At 38.8% G+C, this 16,337-nt stretch overlaps 1 protein-coding gene across 1 annotated transcript in view; it reads right to left on the bottom strand.

Annotated features, from left to right (window-relative positions):
* Positions 1-12,883, bottom strand: part of C8H8orf34 (chromosome 8 C8orf34 homolog) — a 494,601-nt gene extending 481,718 nt beyond the window's left edge. The window contains exon 1 of the mRNA XM_015145533.3: positions 12,499-12,883. Coding sequence (XP_015001019.2) covers positions 12,499-12,825 — 327 coding nt within the window. The 5' untranslated portion in view covers positions 12,826-12,883. The remainder of the gene's footprint in view (positions 1-12,498) is intronic.
* Positions 12,884-16,337: the final 3,454 nt, after the last annotated feature.

Here is a 16,337-nt window from a genome sequence, read left to right as displayed (position 1 = left end):
AAACCCCATCTCTACTAAAAATACAAAAATTAGCTGGGCATGGTGGCACACACCTGTAACCCCAGCTACTCAGGAGGTTGAGGCAGAAGAATCGTTTGAACCCGGGAGGCAGAGGTTGCAGTGAGCCGAGATGGCAGCACTGCACTCCAGCCTAGGCAGCAGAGTGAGACTCTGTCTCAAAAAAAAAAAAAAAAATTAGCCAGGTATGGCATCATATGCCTGTAGTCCCAGTTACTTGGGAGGCTAAGTTGGGAGGATCCCTGGAGTCCAGGGAGGCAGAAGTTGCAGCGAGCCAAGATCATGCCACTGCACTCCAACCTGAGCCACAGAGCAAGACCCTGTCTCAAAAATAAATAAATAAATGTAAAAATAAAATAAAATAATTAGTCAAAGTGTTTTCCAGAGTGATTGTACCATTTTATATTCTTACCTGCAATGCATGAGTGATTCAGTCTCTCTTCATCCTCACCATCATTTGGTGGTCTCAGTTTTATTTTAGCCATTCTGATAGGTGTGTAGTGATTTCTCATTGTGGTTTTAATTTGTATTTCTCTAATGGCAAATGGTTTTGAACATCTTTTCATGTACTTATTTGCCATCAGTATACACCCTTATGTGAAATGTCTCTTCTTGTCTTTTACCCATTTTCTAATTGCATTTAGATTATTAAAGGGAGTGTTGGTTAATTTGTTTCATTTTGTTTATACAAGTAGTCTCTCCTTAGCTTGCAGGTATTCATTCCAAAACCCCCAATGGATGCCTGAAACTATATACAGTACCAACCCTACTTATACATAAATTTCTTCTTTTCCTCTTCACAATTTCATGAGGCTTCATTCCTACTGTATATCTTAGCAACCTCAGCCTATGATGTTTTTTTCTTTCCCCATTAAGGAGAGAACTTTCACCTTTTCACTAAAGCATATTAAGGCTTCTCTTTGGCATGTCTGAATTGCCAGCATCACTACTTTTGCATTTGGGGGCCATTAGCAAGTCAAATAAGGGTTACTCGAACTCAAGCACTGAGATACCACAACAGTCAATCTGATAACTGAGACTGCTACTAAGTAACTGACAGGTGGGTGGGTGGAATAGACAATGTGGGGACGCTGGACAAAGGAATGATTCACCTCTCACCCAAATCGAGTGGGACAGGGTTAGACTTAATAATGCTACTCAGAACGATATGCAATTTAAAACTTATGAATTGTTTATTTCTGGAATTTTCTGTTTAATATTTTTGGGACATGGTTGACCATGAGTAGCTGAAACCACAGATAAGAGGGGGTTACTACTCTGCTGAGTTTGAATGGTCTGTATTCTATAAATAGATCTTATCCATTTGTTAGATGTGTGCTTTGAAAATATTTTCTCCTACCCAGTAACTTGTCTTCTAATCTTTTTAATACAGTCTTTCACAGAGCAAAAGTTTTTAATTTTGCTGAGGTCCAATTTATCAATATGTCCTCTTACAGACTGTGCTATGGTGTCAAGTCTAAGTGTAACTCTAGATCTCTAAGAACTTTCCTTAGAATTTCCTTGTTTTTAAGTGTTGTTTTTAAAATTTACATCTATAACTTTTATTGACAAATATTATATATATTATGATGTACAATGTGATGTTTTGATATATTATACATTGTGAAATGACTAAATCATGCTTATTAACATATCTGTTGCCTCATATACTTATCACTTTTGTTTGTGGTGAAAACATCTAAAATGTACTCTGTTAGGAATTTTCAAGTATACAATACATTATTATTAACTACAGCCACCGTGCTATAAAATAGAGCCCAGAATTTATTCCTTCTGTTTAACTGAAACCTTATATCGTTTGACCAACATCTCCCAATCTTTCTCCTCACACACTCCACCCTCAACCCCTGATGTGTTAGGCCATTCTTGCATTGTTATAAAGAAATACCTGAAACTGGATAATTTATAAAGAAAAGAGTTTAATTGGCTTATAGTTCCACAGGCTATACAAGAAGCACGGCACTGGCATCTGCTCAGCTTCTGGGACAGCCTCAGGGAGCTTTTACTCATGACAAAAGGTGACGAGCAGGCATGTTTCATGGAAAAAGCAGGATGGGCAGAGGGGCACAGGGGTAGGTGTTGCACCACTTAAACAGATCTCATGAGAACTCACTCCTATCGTGAGGCCAGCACCAAGCCATGAGGGATCTGCCACCAGGACCCAAACACTTCCCACCAGGCCCCAACTTCAACCCTAGTGATTACATCTCAACATGAGATATGGAGGGAACATCCACACTATATTATCTGGTACCCAATATTCTATTAATATTCTCTGCTTTTACAAGTTCTTTTTTTTTTCTTTTTTTAGATTTCACATATATGTGACATCATTAAATCTGTGATATACTTTAAGTAAATTTTTGTATAAGGTGTGAGACTGAGGTTGAGCTTTGGTTTTCTGCCAATGGATATCCAAATGCTCCAGCAGCATTGATAGTTAAAAAAGCTATCCTCCCTCCATTGAACTACTTCTGTACTTTGACAACCCTCATGAATGGAACTGGCACCCCTAAAAGAGACCCAAGAGAGTTCCTTTAATCTTTCCATGTGAAGACACATAGAGAAGCCACCATCTATGAATCAGAAAGTGGGCCACCACCAGACACCAAATCTGCCAGGCACCTTGTTCTTGGACTTCCAGCCTCCAGAACTATGCAAAATAAATTTCTATGGTTTATAAGTCACCTAATTTATGGTATTTTCATTATAGTAGGCCGAAGGTACAAAGACAGTTGATTACATTGATTATCCTTGCATCCCTGTAAGAAACCTCACTTGGTCATGGTGCATAAGGTTTTGTTTGTTTATTTTTGTTTTTCTGAATTCTGTTTAATTTTGTTAAGGTTTTTTGTGTCTATATTCATAATGTAATGAATTTTATCTGCAGTTTTCCTTTTTGTACAGTTTTTGTCTGGTTTTGGTAAAAGGGTAAAACTAGCTTCATAAAATAAACTGGGAATTATTTCCTCCTCTTTTGGAAGAGAGTATATAGAATTAGTATTGATTCTTTTTTAAATGTTTGATGATAATCTTCATTGAATTGATTTGGGCCAGAAGATCTTTACTTTGGGAGTTTTCAAAATGCAAATTCAATTCAATTATGTACTTCGTGTTCCATGAATTGTCCAATTTTTATTTTCAAAGACTTTGTCTATTTCAATTACATTGTCAGTTATGTGTATAGAGTCATCCCTAGTATTACCTTATTATTCTTTTGATGTCTGCAGTCCATAGTGATCTCCCATTTCATTCCTGTTTTTGAATTGAGATTTCTCTCTTTTTCCTTCGTGAGTCTTGCTAAAGCTTGGTCAATTTTATTAATCTTTCAGAGAACAAACTTCTGCTTAGTTCATCTCATTTTCCTCTGGCTTTGTTCACTCAGCATAAGTCATGATTCATTTGTGTTACTGTGTGCATCAATAATTCATGTTTTTATATAAGAATAGTATATGTATGTATGCAATTTTTTTATCCAATAACATATCAATCCACCTGTTTTCAATTTGGGGCTACTAGAAATAAACCTCACTTGCCAAACTTTTTTCCAAAGTGGTTGGACCATTTTGCATTCCCACTATCAGTATATAAAAGTTCTAATTGCTCCAAATCTTCACCAACACTTATTAAAGTCAGTCTTTTTAACTTTAGACATTCTAATGAATGGGCAATGGGTTTAGCTGTATTTCCCTAATGATATTGAGCAGCTGTTCATTCACTTATTTTGCCACCTATACATCTTCTTACGAAAAGTGTCTCTTCAATTACGTTGTTTATTTATTGAATTGTTTTTTTCTCTTCTTATCATACCAAAAGTATCATATATAGCAAAGTATCATAACAAAAGTATTCTTTATATATAATAGACAGGAGTCCTTTTTCAGATATGTAGTCTATCTTTGGTTTGCCTTTTCATTTTCTTAACAATGTCTTTTGAAGAACAAATGTTTAATTTTAAATAAGTCCATTTTATTGATTTTTTTACAGTTTATATATTTCTGTCATATTTAAGAAATATTTTCAAATCCCAAGCTCACAAAAATTATCTCCTACACTCTCTTTGAGAAGAAAAAAGGTTTTACATTTAGGTAATAATCCATTTCAATTTACACCAATACTGCACTGCCTTTTACTTATAACTGATTTAATGACTGTTGAGGTCAGGTAGCATATATAATTCAATATATTAAGAGTATTGAGTTTTCCTAGTCATAAATAAGAGTACATCTCTTCATTTATTTAGATATTCTTTAATTTTTTCAAGAGTTTTTATACATGTTAGTATAGGGGTCTTATGTATCTTTTAAAAATTTAATTCCTAAGTATTTCATATTTTAATACCATTATAAATGGTACTTTTACTATTTTAACTTCTGATGGTTGTTTGCTTGAACATAAATATGCAATTGATTTTGTACTTTGCATCTAAAACCTTAATAAACTTACATATTATTTTTTGTATCTTTTTTGTAGATCCCCTCTAATTTTCTACATAGACTATGTAGAAAATTGTTAAGACTACGTAGAATTGTTAAGACTATGTAGAATTCTTAAGATGTCAATTCTGCCTAACAGCACCTATAAATTCAACACAATCCCAATCAAAATTCCAGCAGGTATTTTTATATGAAAATTAACAAAACGATCCTAAAATTTATATGAAAGTGAAAAGGACATAGAAGATACAATTCTTAAAACCCCAAACAACCCAAATAAAAATGGGCAACATATTTGGACAGACACATCACCAAAGATATATGAAAGACAAATAATCACAAGAAAAGAAAATTCATCTCATTAGACATCAGGGAAGTATAAATCAAAATAACAATGAGATATCATTACAAACCTATTAGAATGGCTAATGAGTTTCTGGCTAAAAAGACTGACAATACCAAGATTGGGTGAGGATATGGAACAACTGGAACTCCTATAAACTGTTCACAGAAATGTCGAATTGTACATCCACTTTAATAGCTAGTTTATTTAAAAATTTAACATATACCTACCATGTAGTTCAGTCAATCCACTCCAGGTATTTACATAAGAAAAATGCACATAGCCATATGGAATACAACTCAGCAATAAAAAGAAATAAAAAATTGGTAACATGCTGCAACATGGATGAATATTAAAATAATTAGGTTAATAATTATTAACTTAATGATGTTAAAGAGGATATACCAAAAAAATGCATAGTGTGTGATTCCATATACACGAAACTCTAAAAAATGAAACCTAATCCACAGTGACAAAAAGGAGATCAGTTGTTGCCTGAAGATGCAGAAGGAGTAAGGAGAAGAGGAGTTACAAACAGGCTTCTAGACAGTAGGAAAAGCATATGAGGAACCTGTTCCAACTGAGACAATGCATTTTAAGGTACTTTCCAGGAAATTCCAAACAATATTTTCACCACACCTGCTCTGGTTTGAAAGTGGCCCCTTCAGAATTCATGCGTTGCCAATCTCAGGGGGTTTATAAGTGAGGTCTTTAAGTGATGATCAGACGAAGAAAGCTGCTCCCTCATTAATGGGATTAGAGCCCTTTTAAAAGAGGCTTCATACAGTGTTCAGCTAGCTTGCCCTTCTGCCTTGTGCCACATGAGGACAAAGTAAGAGGGCCCTCACCAGATCAAATGCCAGTACCATGATCCTGGATTTCCCAGTCTCAAGAACTGTGAGAAATAAAGGCACTGTGTAATAGCAGCAGAAAAACTAAGACAACACATCATTCACTCTGGGTCACTGACTATATATAGGTGCAAAGAAGATGCCACCATTCGTAATGAAGAAATTCTGTACACAAAGGAGAAAGTGTCTCTCTCAGCACTCTTTCTTGTGTTTCAGCACTCTCATGCATTTATTGTTTAAATACTTTTTTCAGATATTTCAAAATGATTTTTAGAGGGAGAAGAGGAAAATGCATATGCTTAGTTAACCAGAATTGCACATTTTCTTTACTCAGATTTTTAGCTATTTATTGTATAAGCCACTTCCTTGTATAAACATTGATGAAATTCTTAACTACATTCACATAATTTACTATTTAAAGAAACCCAGTGGGTGAACTGTTTTGCAAATACTGATTTCATAGGTGCTCTTTTAAATTATTTTTAGTAATTTTTCTTTTGAGGTAATTTTAAATTAATAGTAAAAGTTTAGGAACAATACAAATAATTCCTTATTCCCTTCACATAGAGACCACATTCAAATTTTGTCAACTTTCCCAATAATCTCTTTCATAGCAGAAGTATTATATCTAGAACCATATTTTGCACTTAGTTGTCATGTCCCTTCAGTCTGAGGCCTCTCTTGACCCTCATGACTGTAACATTTTTGAAAACTCTAGAAAAGTTACTTTATAAACTTTCTCTATTAGCTTTATGAGATATTTTCTCATTATTCAATTCAGGTTATACATGATTGTCAGGAAAATCACAAAACAATGCTGTGTTGTTTTAAATGCATCCTACCATCGGCATAAAATATTGCTTTATCTCATCACTTGAACGAAGTAGTGTCGGCCTGGTTTCTTTACTGTAAAGTTACTTTTTCCCTTTGTAATTTACAAGTATTTTGTAGGCAGATACTTAGAGATTATGTAACACCTCATTGTTTATCCAACTTTTACCCATTGATTTTAGTACTGATTAATGTTTCTTGCCTGAATTATCTTTCAGATGGTTGCCAAGTAGTGATTTTCTAATTCCATCATCCTTCTACTTTCACTAGTTGGCATTCTACTATAAGGTAATGCTGTCTCTTCTCCCCATGAATTGAGCACATTCCACATTCCATTAGATCCCAGTGAAGTAAAATATTCCTATTTTATTCAGTAAAATAATCTGTTACTATCATTTTTGATTTTGACCCTCAAGATGTCTTAGGGGTAGGCACCTCCTCTGTGTCGTTTGATACACACCTACTATTCTTTGAGCTCTTCCTTACTTTTTGACATATGATACTCTATACCTTGCTTAGCCCCAAACCTGGAATCAACCATTTCTTCAAGGACACCTGGTTCTACTTACTGGAGAATGGTATTTAGAAACCAAAATGTGGGTGCTAGGTGTGCTCATTATTACCAGGATGTTGCCATTCCCAGGCCCTTCCAGTAGACAAAGTTGGGAAGTAAATGTAGGTATGTGCACTTAAGTATATGTAAATACTTACAAATATATATTTATTTCTATTACATCTACACATATTTCTATTATTGAAAGTCATGAGATCACACCAACACCTCCAATTTCAATTCAACACAACAAGGTTCATTCTAGCTTTCCCTATGCTATCTCTGTGACTCCTATGTCCATTAGAAAGAAGGCTGACTTGAATATATATTTTTTCAATATATTTTCAATATATTTAATTATTTTCTCAATACCCTGCCCCCACCTTGTATGTAACAAATCTTCCGACCCTGCCAGGCCACTGCCCACTCAGCCCCTTTCTTTAATCATGCTCCGATACTTTCCAGGTGAACTCCCAACTTAGCTGTCCTTGTCATATGGGTCTTAGCTGTTCTCTTTGTATGGTTCATGACTTCTTAATTGAATCACCAAAAAAAGAAAAGAGGTGGGGTAGGAAAGCCTATGTTATTTTTGTAGTCTAATATTTCCATTGATCACATTAAAAATTTGTGTGGATTAAAAATCCACAAACATTAAAAATATGATTTATTTATTTCTTTTATGATGGGGTCTCACTCTGTTGCCCAGGCTGGAGTGCAATGGCATGGTCTTGACTCACTGCAACCTCCACTTCCTGGGTTCAAGTGATTCTACGGCCTCAGCCTCCTGAGGAGCTGTGATTACAGATGTGCACTGCCATGCCTGGCTAATTTTTGAATTTTTAGTAGAGATGTGGTTTCACTGTGTTGGCCACGCTGGTCTTAGGTCTCGAATTACTGACCTCAAGTGATCCAGCTGCCTCAACCTTCTGAAGTACTGGGATTATAGGCATGAGCCACCATGCCTGCCCAAAATATTATTTCTTTTTTCAAAGTTATGATGCCATATTGGTACATGTATATATTATTATTTCTAAGGTTATATAGTGAATTATTTATTGAGTTGAATTTTGAGTCACTTTGAAAGCTATTTAAAAGCTGCATGAAAATAAAATACATTAAGGCAGAAATGAAAAATAAATGGGCTGGTAATAGAAACATGTCAATTAAAGTAACATTTTAAAAAACTGTTTTGAAGTAAATCAATGACAACACTTAACTTGGACTCTGGGCAAAATTTTATAAAATGGAACTGCTTTCTTTGTCTTCTGCCTCTAAATGCTCTGAGATTAAAAAGATTAATGTAAATTTTGATATAGGAAATGTCTTCATAACCTCAACCACTGGGGAAGATCACCTGACAATCATTACTCCAAAAAATATATTTACAATATTTAAGTTGAACATATTATAAGTACCAAGCTTATATTGTATTGCTTCTCTAATAAAATAAAAACATTTTCCTAATTATTTTTATTAAAATGACATTTTACCTTTATTAATGACAACTTATTTTTAAATATTAAAATATCTTTCTGGAGAGGAATTTTACCTCTGGCCATAAGTGAGTAACTAGTATCCTTCTTATCCCCAAACCACTGCCCTAAATAATCATAAGCCTGCCTAAATAGGACAAAATATTTCTTTTCATGTATTAAACAACAGGTAGCTCAAGGGCGCGATCCTTATGAGAGGGGGAACAACCAAAGGAGACCTCCACACACACTACAGCTCTCTGATAAAAGCAAGAGGTATTTTTAAGATAGGATCAGGGAGGTCAATAAAGTGAAATAATGGGCTTGCTGAGGGTTGGCAGCAAATCGGAGTTCAGGGTTGCATACATGGCTGGAAGATGTGCAGCGGGGTACCAGAGAAGAGCTAGCTGGGCAACAGCAAAATATATGTGATGCTGGCTTTGACCACAAGTTTGATAAGTCGACTTCATAACATATATGCCAAATCAGTTAATGCAAATTTACACCATGTGAGTAGAAGCACTTTGAGTGGAACAGAGAAGGTGATAGAGTGATTCCATTCTATTTGGAGTGGGTCATAACACACTTAGAGAAATGTAGTGACTTTGGTTTGCCACATCTTCAGTACACAGATTTAAAAATTCTATGGTGATTTTATGATGATCCCCGCTATTCAGCTTTTTAATAATTTAAGATTTCACACTCTTGTGAGTGTGATCAGGCCTGACCAAGATATATAACTGCCCTGAGCACCTTCCAATCAATAATCCTCAACTAATTATTCTATTTACTTAATGGGAATGGGAGAAACTAAAAAGTTTCTATTTCTTTATATAAAATGTGTGTGTGTGTATACAAACACATATGGAATATATATATTCCACTATATATAATATTTATATATACCACAAATACATATTTTGTAAGATGTAAATGATTAAATCTTACAAAACTTGGAAAGTTTGTGAAATGTATTTTTCATCTTACACCTACCTATTATCTAATCAGAATATCATTGTCCAGAATTCTAATGCAATGATTTTTAGGCATAGTTTTGTAATGCTTCAAAATATCTTCAATGAAATTTAAAAGTAGTACAAATTTATTCTCCTAAGTCAGCTGGAAACAAAATTAATTTCAATTTAAAATTATTTTTGAAACTCCATACTGCATGTAACACTTTCATAAGCATCTCAAATCAAAAAGTATTAGCAATAAACAAATTAAGTAAGAAATAAACTAAGTAAACAAACTAGGTAAATAAGTCCTACAGGTAAAAAAGAGAATACAAGTATTCTCAATATCAGTGAATAGGTTACTTTTTGCTATTGTTTTAAATAACATTCATGGATTATCTTTAAAGTACCTCACACCAATTAAGTTTTCTTAAAACATTCCTAACTTAAACTATCCACAAGGGGGACATATTGTCAGATACTGCACATTTTCCAAACTGAAAGAAGCCTGTGTCAGCTCCCACTGACTCAACACAACAAAGCATAGATGACGAGACATGGAGTTGCCAATTTCAATTTGTGAGTGGTAAATGGAGATTTTAGTTCAGTTTCTCAAAACGTGGCCCAGAAATTAAAATTGTAGCAAACATTTTTGCTGCTTCTTAATACGTTCAGATTGCTGGGCGCCTCCTCTGACCCAAATCAATTCTTGTGAAAACTATTGAGTAAGGTCCTAGAAGAGAACTGTCCCTAGGTAAACAATGTCCATTTCACAGGTGGCATTTCTTCACTGGTTTTCTAACATGAAACAAGATAGGCTACATGCTAGTAAAATCCTCCAATTTTGTGAAATACATATAATTGTACTCTCAAAATCAAGCTCTATCGTAATCAAAATTGTTGCATAAGGAACTGTGTTACATCCGGCTTTTAGTAAAAGAGAATTTATTATCCATTTTTCTCCCTTCAATTATTTAAAGTGAACATCAAACCTTAAAAACGCACTCCTCACCACTGCAATCTAAGCTAATGCCAGTGTATGTCATACATATTCAATAAAATATGAAGCATGGTGGTGCTTGTTTTCTGGTGATTGGACCTAAAGCTTTTATGAGACATGTTGCTGTCACTTAAAATTCTTCAGCGCAGAACTTGCTGGTGAGTATTAAAGGATGGGGGTTAGGGGGTACTTGATAAATATCCATTTGAGTTTATTTTCTAATTCTGTAGAAAGTTTACATATATTCCTAATTTTGTTGTTATCACTTGGAAAGAATCTTGAGGATTTTAGAATAACAAATGAAAACAGTATTTATTAAAAACAATTCGTTTATTCTGTCAGGCTAATTGTACTTTATACTCTACGAGTGTAGAGAGCAAACACACATTCTAAATGTATTTATTTTATGATTCTTTTGATGCAATTAATACACCGCGTTGCAGAAGGTTTATGCTTCTGCCTTTTAAAAATTATATAGGATTATGTATAATCAATAATCATTAAACTAAAGGCAAAGAAATCTGGTAGCTCCATCAATTTTATTTCGCTCTTGCATGGATTGCCTTTGTTCACATTTTTGGCAGAAAAAAGAATCAAAGCAATTGTAAGACTCTGCACCCCACAATGTGAGCTTCACTTGAAACAATGGTCCTATCGTCCAAGACAGATCATCGGTAAAGTTCGGCAGAAAAACTTGGGAGATCTTGCAAATCTTGTTATGTGAAGCCAGTCCTCCCAAAAGACCTATTCGACCACACCTTTGTCCTCCTCGTCCTTTTTTTGCAGGGTCATTAACTCGCATTATTTTTTTGTTCTCCGCAGTTCTCACTTGCTTTTCTTCAGTCTTTGCTAGGTTCTCCGCGATCTCCAATGCAGCCTCTTCCACTAGCCGCGATTCTGCCTCTCTCAGACGCTGACACGTAACCTCCCCCGATCCCCACCCCAAGCCCTCACCCAAGACCAAGAACAGCTACAACTGCTTCTGGGAGACGTGGGGGGCGGGGGCAAGGCGGGAGCACCTCGCCCCTCCCGCTAACTCTCGCCGCCGGTCAGTACCCCCTGAACTGGATGGGACCATGGGAGTCTCTCCCCAAGGGCCTCCACTTCTGACCACGGACCGCACGCCCCACCCCTGCCCAGCACCCTGGCAACCCCCGGGACGCTTTGCTGGTGCCAAGCTTCAATCTCTTGTTCTCATTTTCTCGTGTCCTCCCGCTCTTTCTTCTACTGTATTTTTGTCAATTCTTTAATGGCGAGGAAAAAAAAAAAAACACCAGCTCAGAGCTATAGTCTCCTTCCATAAATACGTGTGTGCTTTTCAGAACCTTTCTCTGTCCCTTTCTCCTGCTAACACATGTGGGGTCTGCAGTGCAAAGGCCTCTCCTTTCGTCCAGTGACCAATGGCAGTCTCTCAGTTTGCCAGTTTCATTCATCACGCCCGCACCTACTGAAGCCTACTCCTCACCAGTTCAGCTTTCTTCCAGTTAATCGTATTAACTGCTAAGCACCTCCTCCGCCTTTTCGGGTTTTATTACCGCCCTCATTAAAAAAAAAAAAAAAAAAAAGAAAGAAAGAAAAGAAAAAGAAAAAAGAAAAAAGAAAATCCAACACGAACACGCAAGACAGCGTGAATTCAAGAAAGAAAGTGTGTATGTGCAACACCGTCTGAGTGTGTGCATCCGTATGCATCGCCTGCCTCAGCCTGCCCGGGTACTGAACATGTGGCTGAGAGGTGCACGACAGTCAGAGGGCTCAAACTTCCGCTGCCAGGCTGAGGCTGGGCCCTCCCAAGCTCACCTGTCTGTGTTCAGGTAACTGGCTAAGTGCCCGCCCGGCCGCGTTCCAGGACACCTGGCCGGGACAGAGCGAATGCCAGTGAACCCCTGGGCGCCCCCTCCCGCGCGTTCGTTTTCTAGCCCTCCTTCCCTGGGAGGGGTGGGGTGGGGGGTGTTCTGTTTTCATTACTGCACCCCTTCCCCTAAAGACAACGGGACTACCCTCCTCCACAGCGCCTTACCTCAAACAGGGGACCGATCTTGTTCTTCTCCAGGTAAGCCTGGATCCGGGTTTGCGGATGAGACGCCATGGGGAGCAGATGGGACCGCGGAGAGAGTGCGGGGAGAACGCGCGGCTGTGCGCCTCCGCTGGGGACAACCCTCCTTTTACCCGGACTGGGGCCGGGACAGGAGCTCCGGAGCCTCGGCTGCCCTGCGTGGCTGGCTTGGCCCCGGCCGCGGCCGTGAGTGGCAGCCCGGGGAGCCACGCGCGCGTGGGGCGCTGAGAGCCGGAAGCCTGGGCGCAGCGCCGCCAACTCAGACAACTCCGAGGCTAGGGGAGAACTCATTCATCGCGTTCTCCGCCTCGCGTCCACCCTCGCCGCTAGCCGCAGCGCCCGGCGCAGTGGGGAAATTCGAGGCAGAGGTTCCTTTCTCCTCTGGGCGGCAGCAGCAGGAATCAGGGGGCGGGAGGCGAGCCGTGCCGAGGGGCGCACGCGGGCGGACAGGGGACGCGGGGCTCGAACTCGCCGCCAGCGTCTGTGCGTGCGTGTGTGTGTGTCCGTGCGCGCGCGACTGTGTGTGCCTGCTCTCCCAGGTGACGGGAACAAACAGCCCGGGCTTCTTCCCGAGGCTGCTCGCTCTACCAGCCGCTCCCTAGCGACAGCGCCGCTTAAAAAGCCAATGGTGAAGGTGCTTCTTTCAAAGTGCACATAAATCTGGTGCTTGTTGGCTACTCCTTGGCAGCTACAAATGCAGTTCTAAAGGCGATCGTCCCCACCGCCCCTTCTGAGCCTCTCCTCAGCACCTTCTGCCCTGCCTACACTAGCGCAGGGGTTGAGAAGGCCAGAGTTGTGAGAAAGTGCGTGGGTTCAAGGGTTTGCCGCGAAAAAAGAAGTTGCCTTCGTTTTCAAAATCTGGCTTGGCCTGGAGCAAGTCGACGGGTGAATGCAGCCTGAGAACCCAGCTGAAAACTCCCAAAGTGCGGGCGCTCAAAGGCTGGAACCAGCCCTTCAGCATTTGACAGGGAGAAGAGAAATGAGCGAGCCAGCCCTCCCCTCCGAAGTTGGCCTTACTAATCCACTCCTTGAGTCATGTCTGTATACCTATAACTGCATCTTAGACGCCACACTATCCCACTTAACAATGTTTCCTCTAGATACTGCATGAGCTGCTCGAATTTAGCCAATACCTTTCTTATTATGCAGGGATTTCAGAGTCGAAGATTTGCAGATAGCCCAGGCTTCCTCACAGAGCTCTCTTTCTTGTGAAACACAACACTGAGGTCCCAATGACGATTTCCCTGGCTCCTAATCATGATATGCTGCCAAAATTAGATTTATTTTTAATAAATATGATGTTCAGAATGATGGAAATAGTTTTCCTAAAAGCTGACTGCAGCAGTATATATTTTCTTTCTTTCTTCACTGTGTTCTCAATTTCTGTTACTCATAGTTTCTTTATTGGTGTTCATGCTTTCCTTCTGTATTTTAAATATGTGGAAACATGTAATAGTTAGATAATAGTGGAATATCCCAGGAACTATTGTTAATTTCCTATATTAAGATATAAGAAATCTGCTAGAATAGCTAGGAGCTTAACCATCCCTGATAACCTGAAATGGACATGATCCAGGGTGGAAAGATGTCCACATTAATACTTTTAAATTGGACTCATATGATCTGCCTAGGGAGAGTTAAATTAAACAACAGTGAGGTGCCCAGGGTTGCCTTGTGCTTTCCATTGTGGTTCGAAGGTATATTTACTTACGTATTTTTTTTTTTTTTTTTTTTTTTTTTTTTGAGACGGAGTCTCACGCTGTTGCCCAGGCTGGAGTGCAGTGGCGCGATCTCGGCTCACTGCAAGCTCCGCCTCCCGGGTTCCCGCCATTCTCCTGCCTCAGCCTCCTGAGTAGCTGGGACTACAGGCGCCCGCCACCGCGCCCGGCTAATTTTTTGTATTTTTAGTAGAGACGGGGTTTCACTGTGGTCTCGATCTCCTGACCTTGTGATCCGCCCGCCTCGGCCTCCCAAAGTGCTGGGATTACAGGCTTGAGCCACCGCGCCCGGCTACTTACGTATTTTTTAATATGTCCAGGATAAATTAAATAACAGAGTGAATACCAACATTTCTATTTGCTAAAAGGTATAGTGTAGAGCCATAAGGAAGGCCATCTATCACCCAGCTAAAAAGCCTACTATTTTTGATACCACATAAGGCACCAAGATGGTACCCTTCCTGAACTCAAGAGTCTTTTTCTTCAAAGAGGCATCAGGAGGATGCTTCTTTAAATGAAATAAAGATACTTATTAAGTCTTCACCATGCTCAGACTATTGCACTTAGGGCTTTGAATAGAAGAGACAAAGCTTCAGCTGGCAAAATGTGTGCGTTTTAAAGACAGAATTAAGCCAAGTGTAGAGGCTCATGTCTGTAATCCCAATTATGTGGAAGGATCACTTGAGGCCAGCAATTCGAGACTGGGCAACATAAAAAGACCCCATTTCTAAAACAATTTTTTTTTAATTAGCTGGGCATAGTGGTGCACACTTATAGTTCCAGCTTCTGGGTAAATTGAGGCAGCAGGACCCTTGAGCCCAGGAGTTCGAAGCTGCAGTGAACTATGAGTGCGCCACTGCTCTAGGCTGGGCCATACAATAAGACTCAGTCAAAAGAAAGAAAGGAAGAAAGAGAGAGACAGACAGAGAGACAAAGAAAGAAGAGCATCATGAGGATATGCACACCCACTTATGTATGTTAAAACTCTGAGCATCCCCAAATTGCACATTTAAAATTCAGGGAATATTTTCAAAGCTTTTCAAGTTCAACATTAAATATTACCTCCTTCATAAAGCACTTCTTGGTTCTTTCTACTTATCCCTAAACATGACTTCATTACTACAATAAATATTTATTGCATAGCTTCTCAATGGCAGGCATTATGTTAAGACTGAGAATTCAAAGGTGAAAGGCTTTGTCTTTGTCCTCAGTTGCTTAGTCTTGTTGAGGCAATCGGCATATATATAAATAATGGCATTAGATGCTGGGCATGGTGGCTGACACCTGTAATCCCAGCACTTTGGTAGACCAAGACAGGAGGATCACTTGAGCCCAGTAATTTGGAAGCAGCCTGGGCAGGATAGCAAGACCTCGTCTCTATTAAAAATAAAATAGTAGTCTCAGCTACTCATGAGGCTGAGGTAGGAGGATCTGCTGAGCCCAGGAGTTTGAGGTTGCAGTAATTGCACCACTGCACTCCAGCCTAAACGAAGCAAGATTCTATCTCTTTAAAAAAAAAAAAAAAAAAAAAAAAAAAAAAGATCGCATGTACGGAGGCACAGAGACACACAACAGGCTGGTAGTTAAAGATATGTAAAGTGCATGTGGAGGAGTATTATTATCATGTGAGGTTAAAAATGTAAGCAGAGTTCAGCTCATTGAGAGTCTTAAATGCCTTGTTAAGAACGACAGACTTACATCTTGTGGATAATGAGAAGTGATTCGTTAGGCTACAGAATCTGTAACAAATGATGGGGTTATTGTTAGGACTTAAGATGTAGGGTTAAAGAGGATGGGATGGATTCCAGACATAGTTAAGGACTAATGTGTTCATTAAGTAAATGAAGGGTGAGGTTAGAGGAGGAAATCAAAGATGACACTATGATTTCTAACATGAAGCTAAGAGATGACAAATTATTTACCCAAGTCACCCAATTTATCATTGGTAGGACAAGGTTTTAGTCCAGGTTTTTCTAACTCTAAAGCTGAAGCTATTTCCCCCTCTCTACCCTGTAACCTGGAAACTAGTCAAAGATTTGAGTTTATAGATATTAGCACCCCTTTGTGGGAACAGCTATGTCTCAT

This window comes from Macaca mulatta, chromosome 8 (assembly GCF_049350105.2).
Source record: "Macaca mulatta isolate MMU2019108-1 chromosome 8, T2T-MMU8v2.0, whole genome shotgun sequence".
NCBI classification, from domain to species: domain Eukaryota; kingdom Metazoa; phylum Chordata; class Mammalia; order Primates; family Cercopithecidae; genus Macaca; species Macaca mulatta.
Note: the sequence above shows the minus strand (reverse complement) of the source record. Positions and strands in the feature narration are given on the sequence as shown.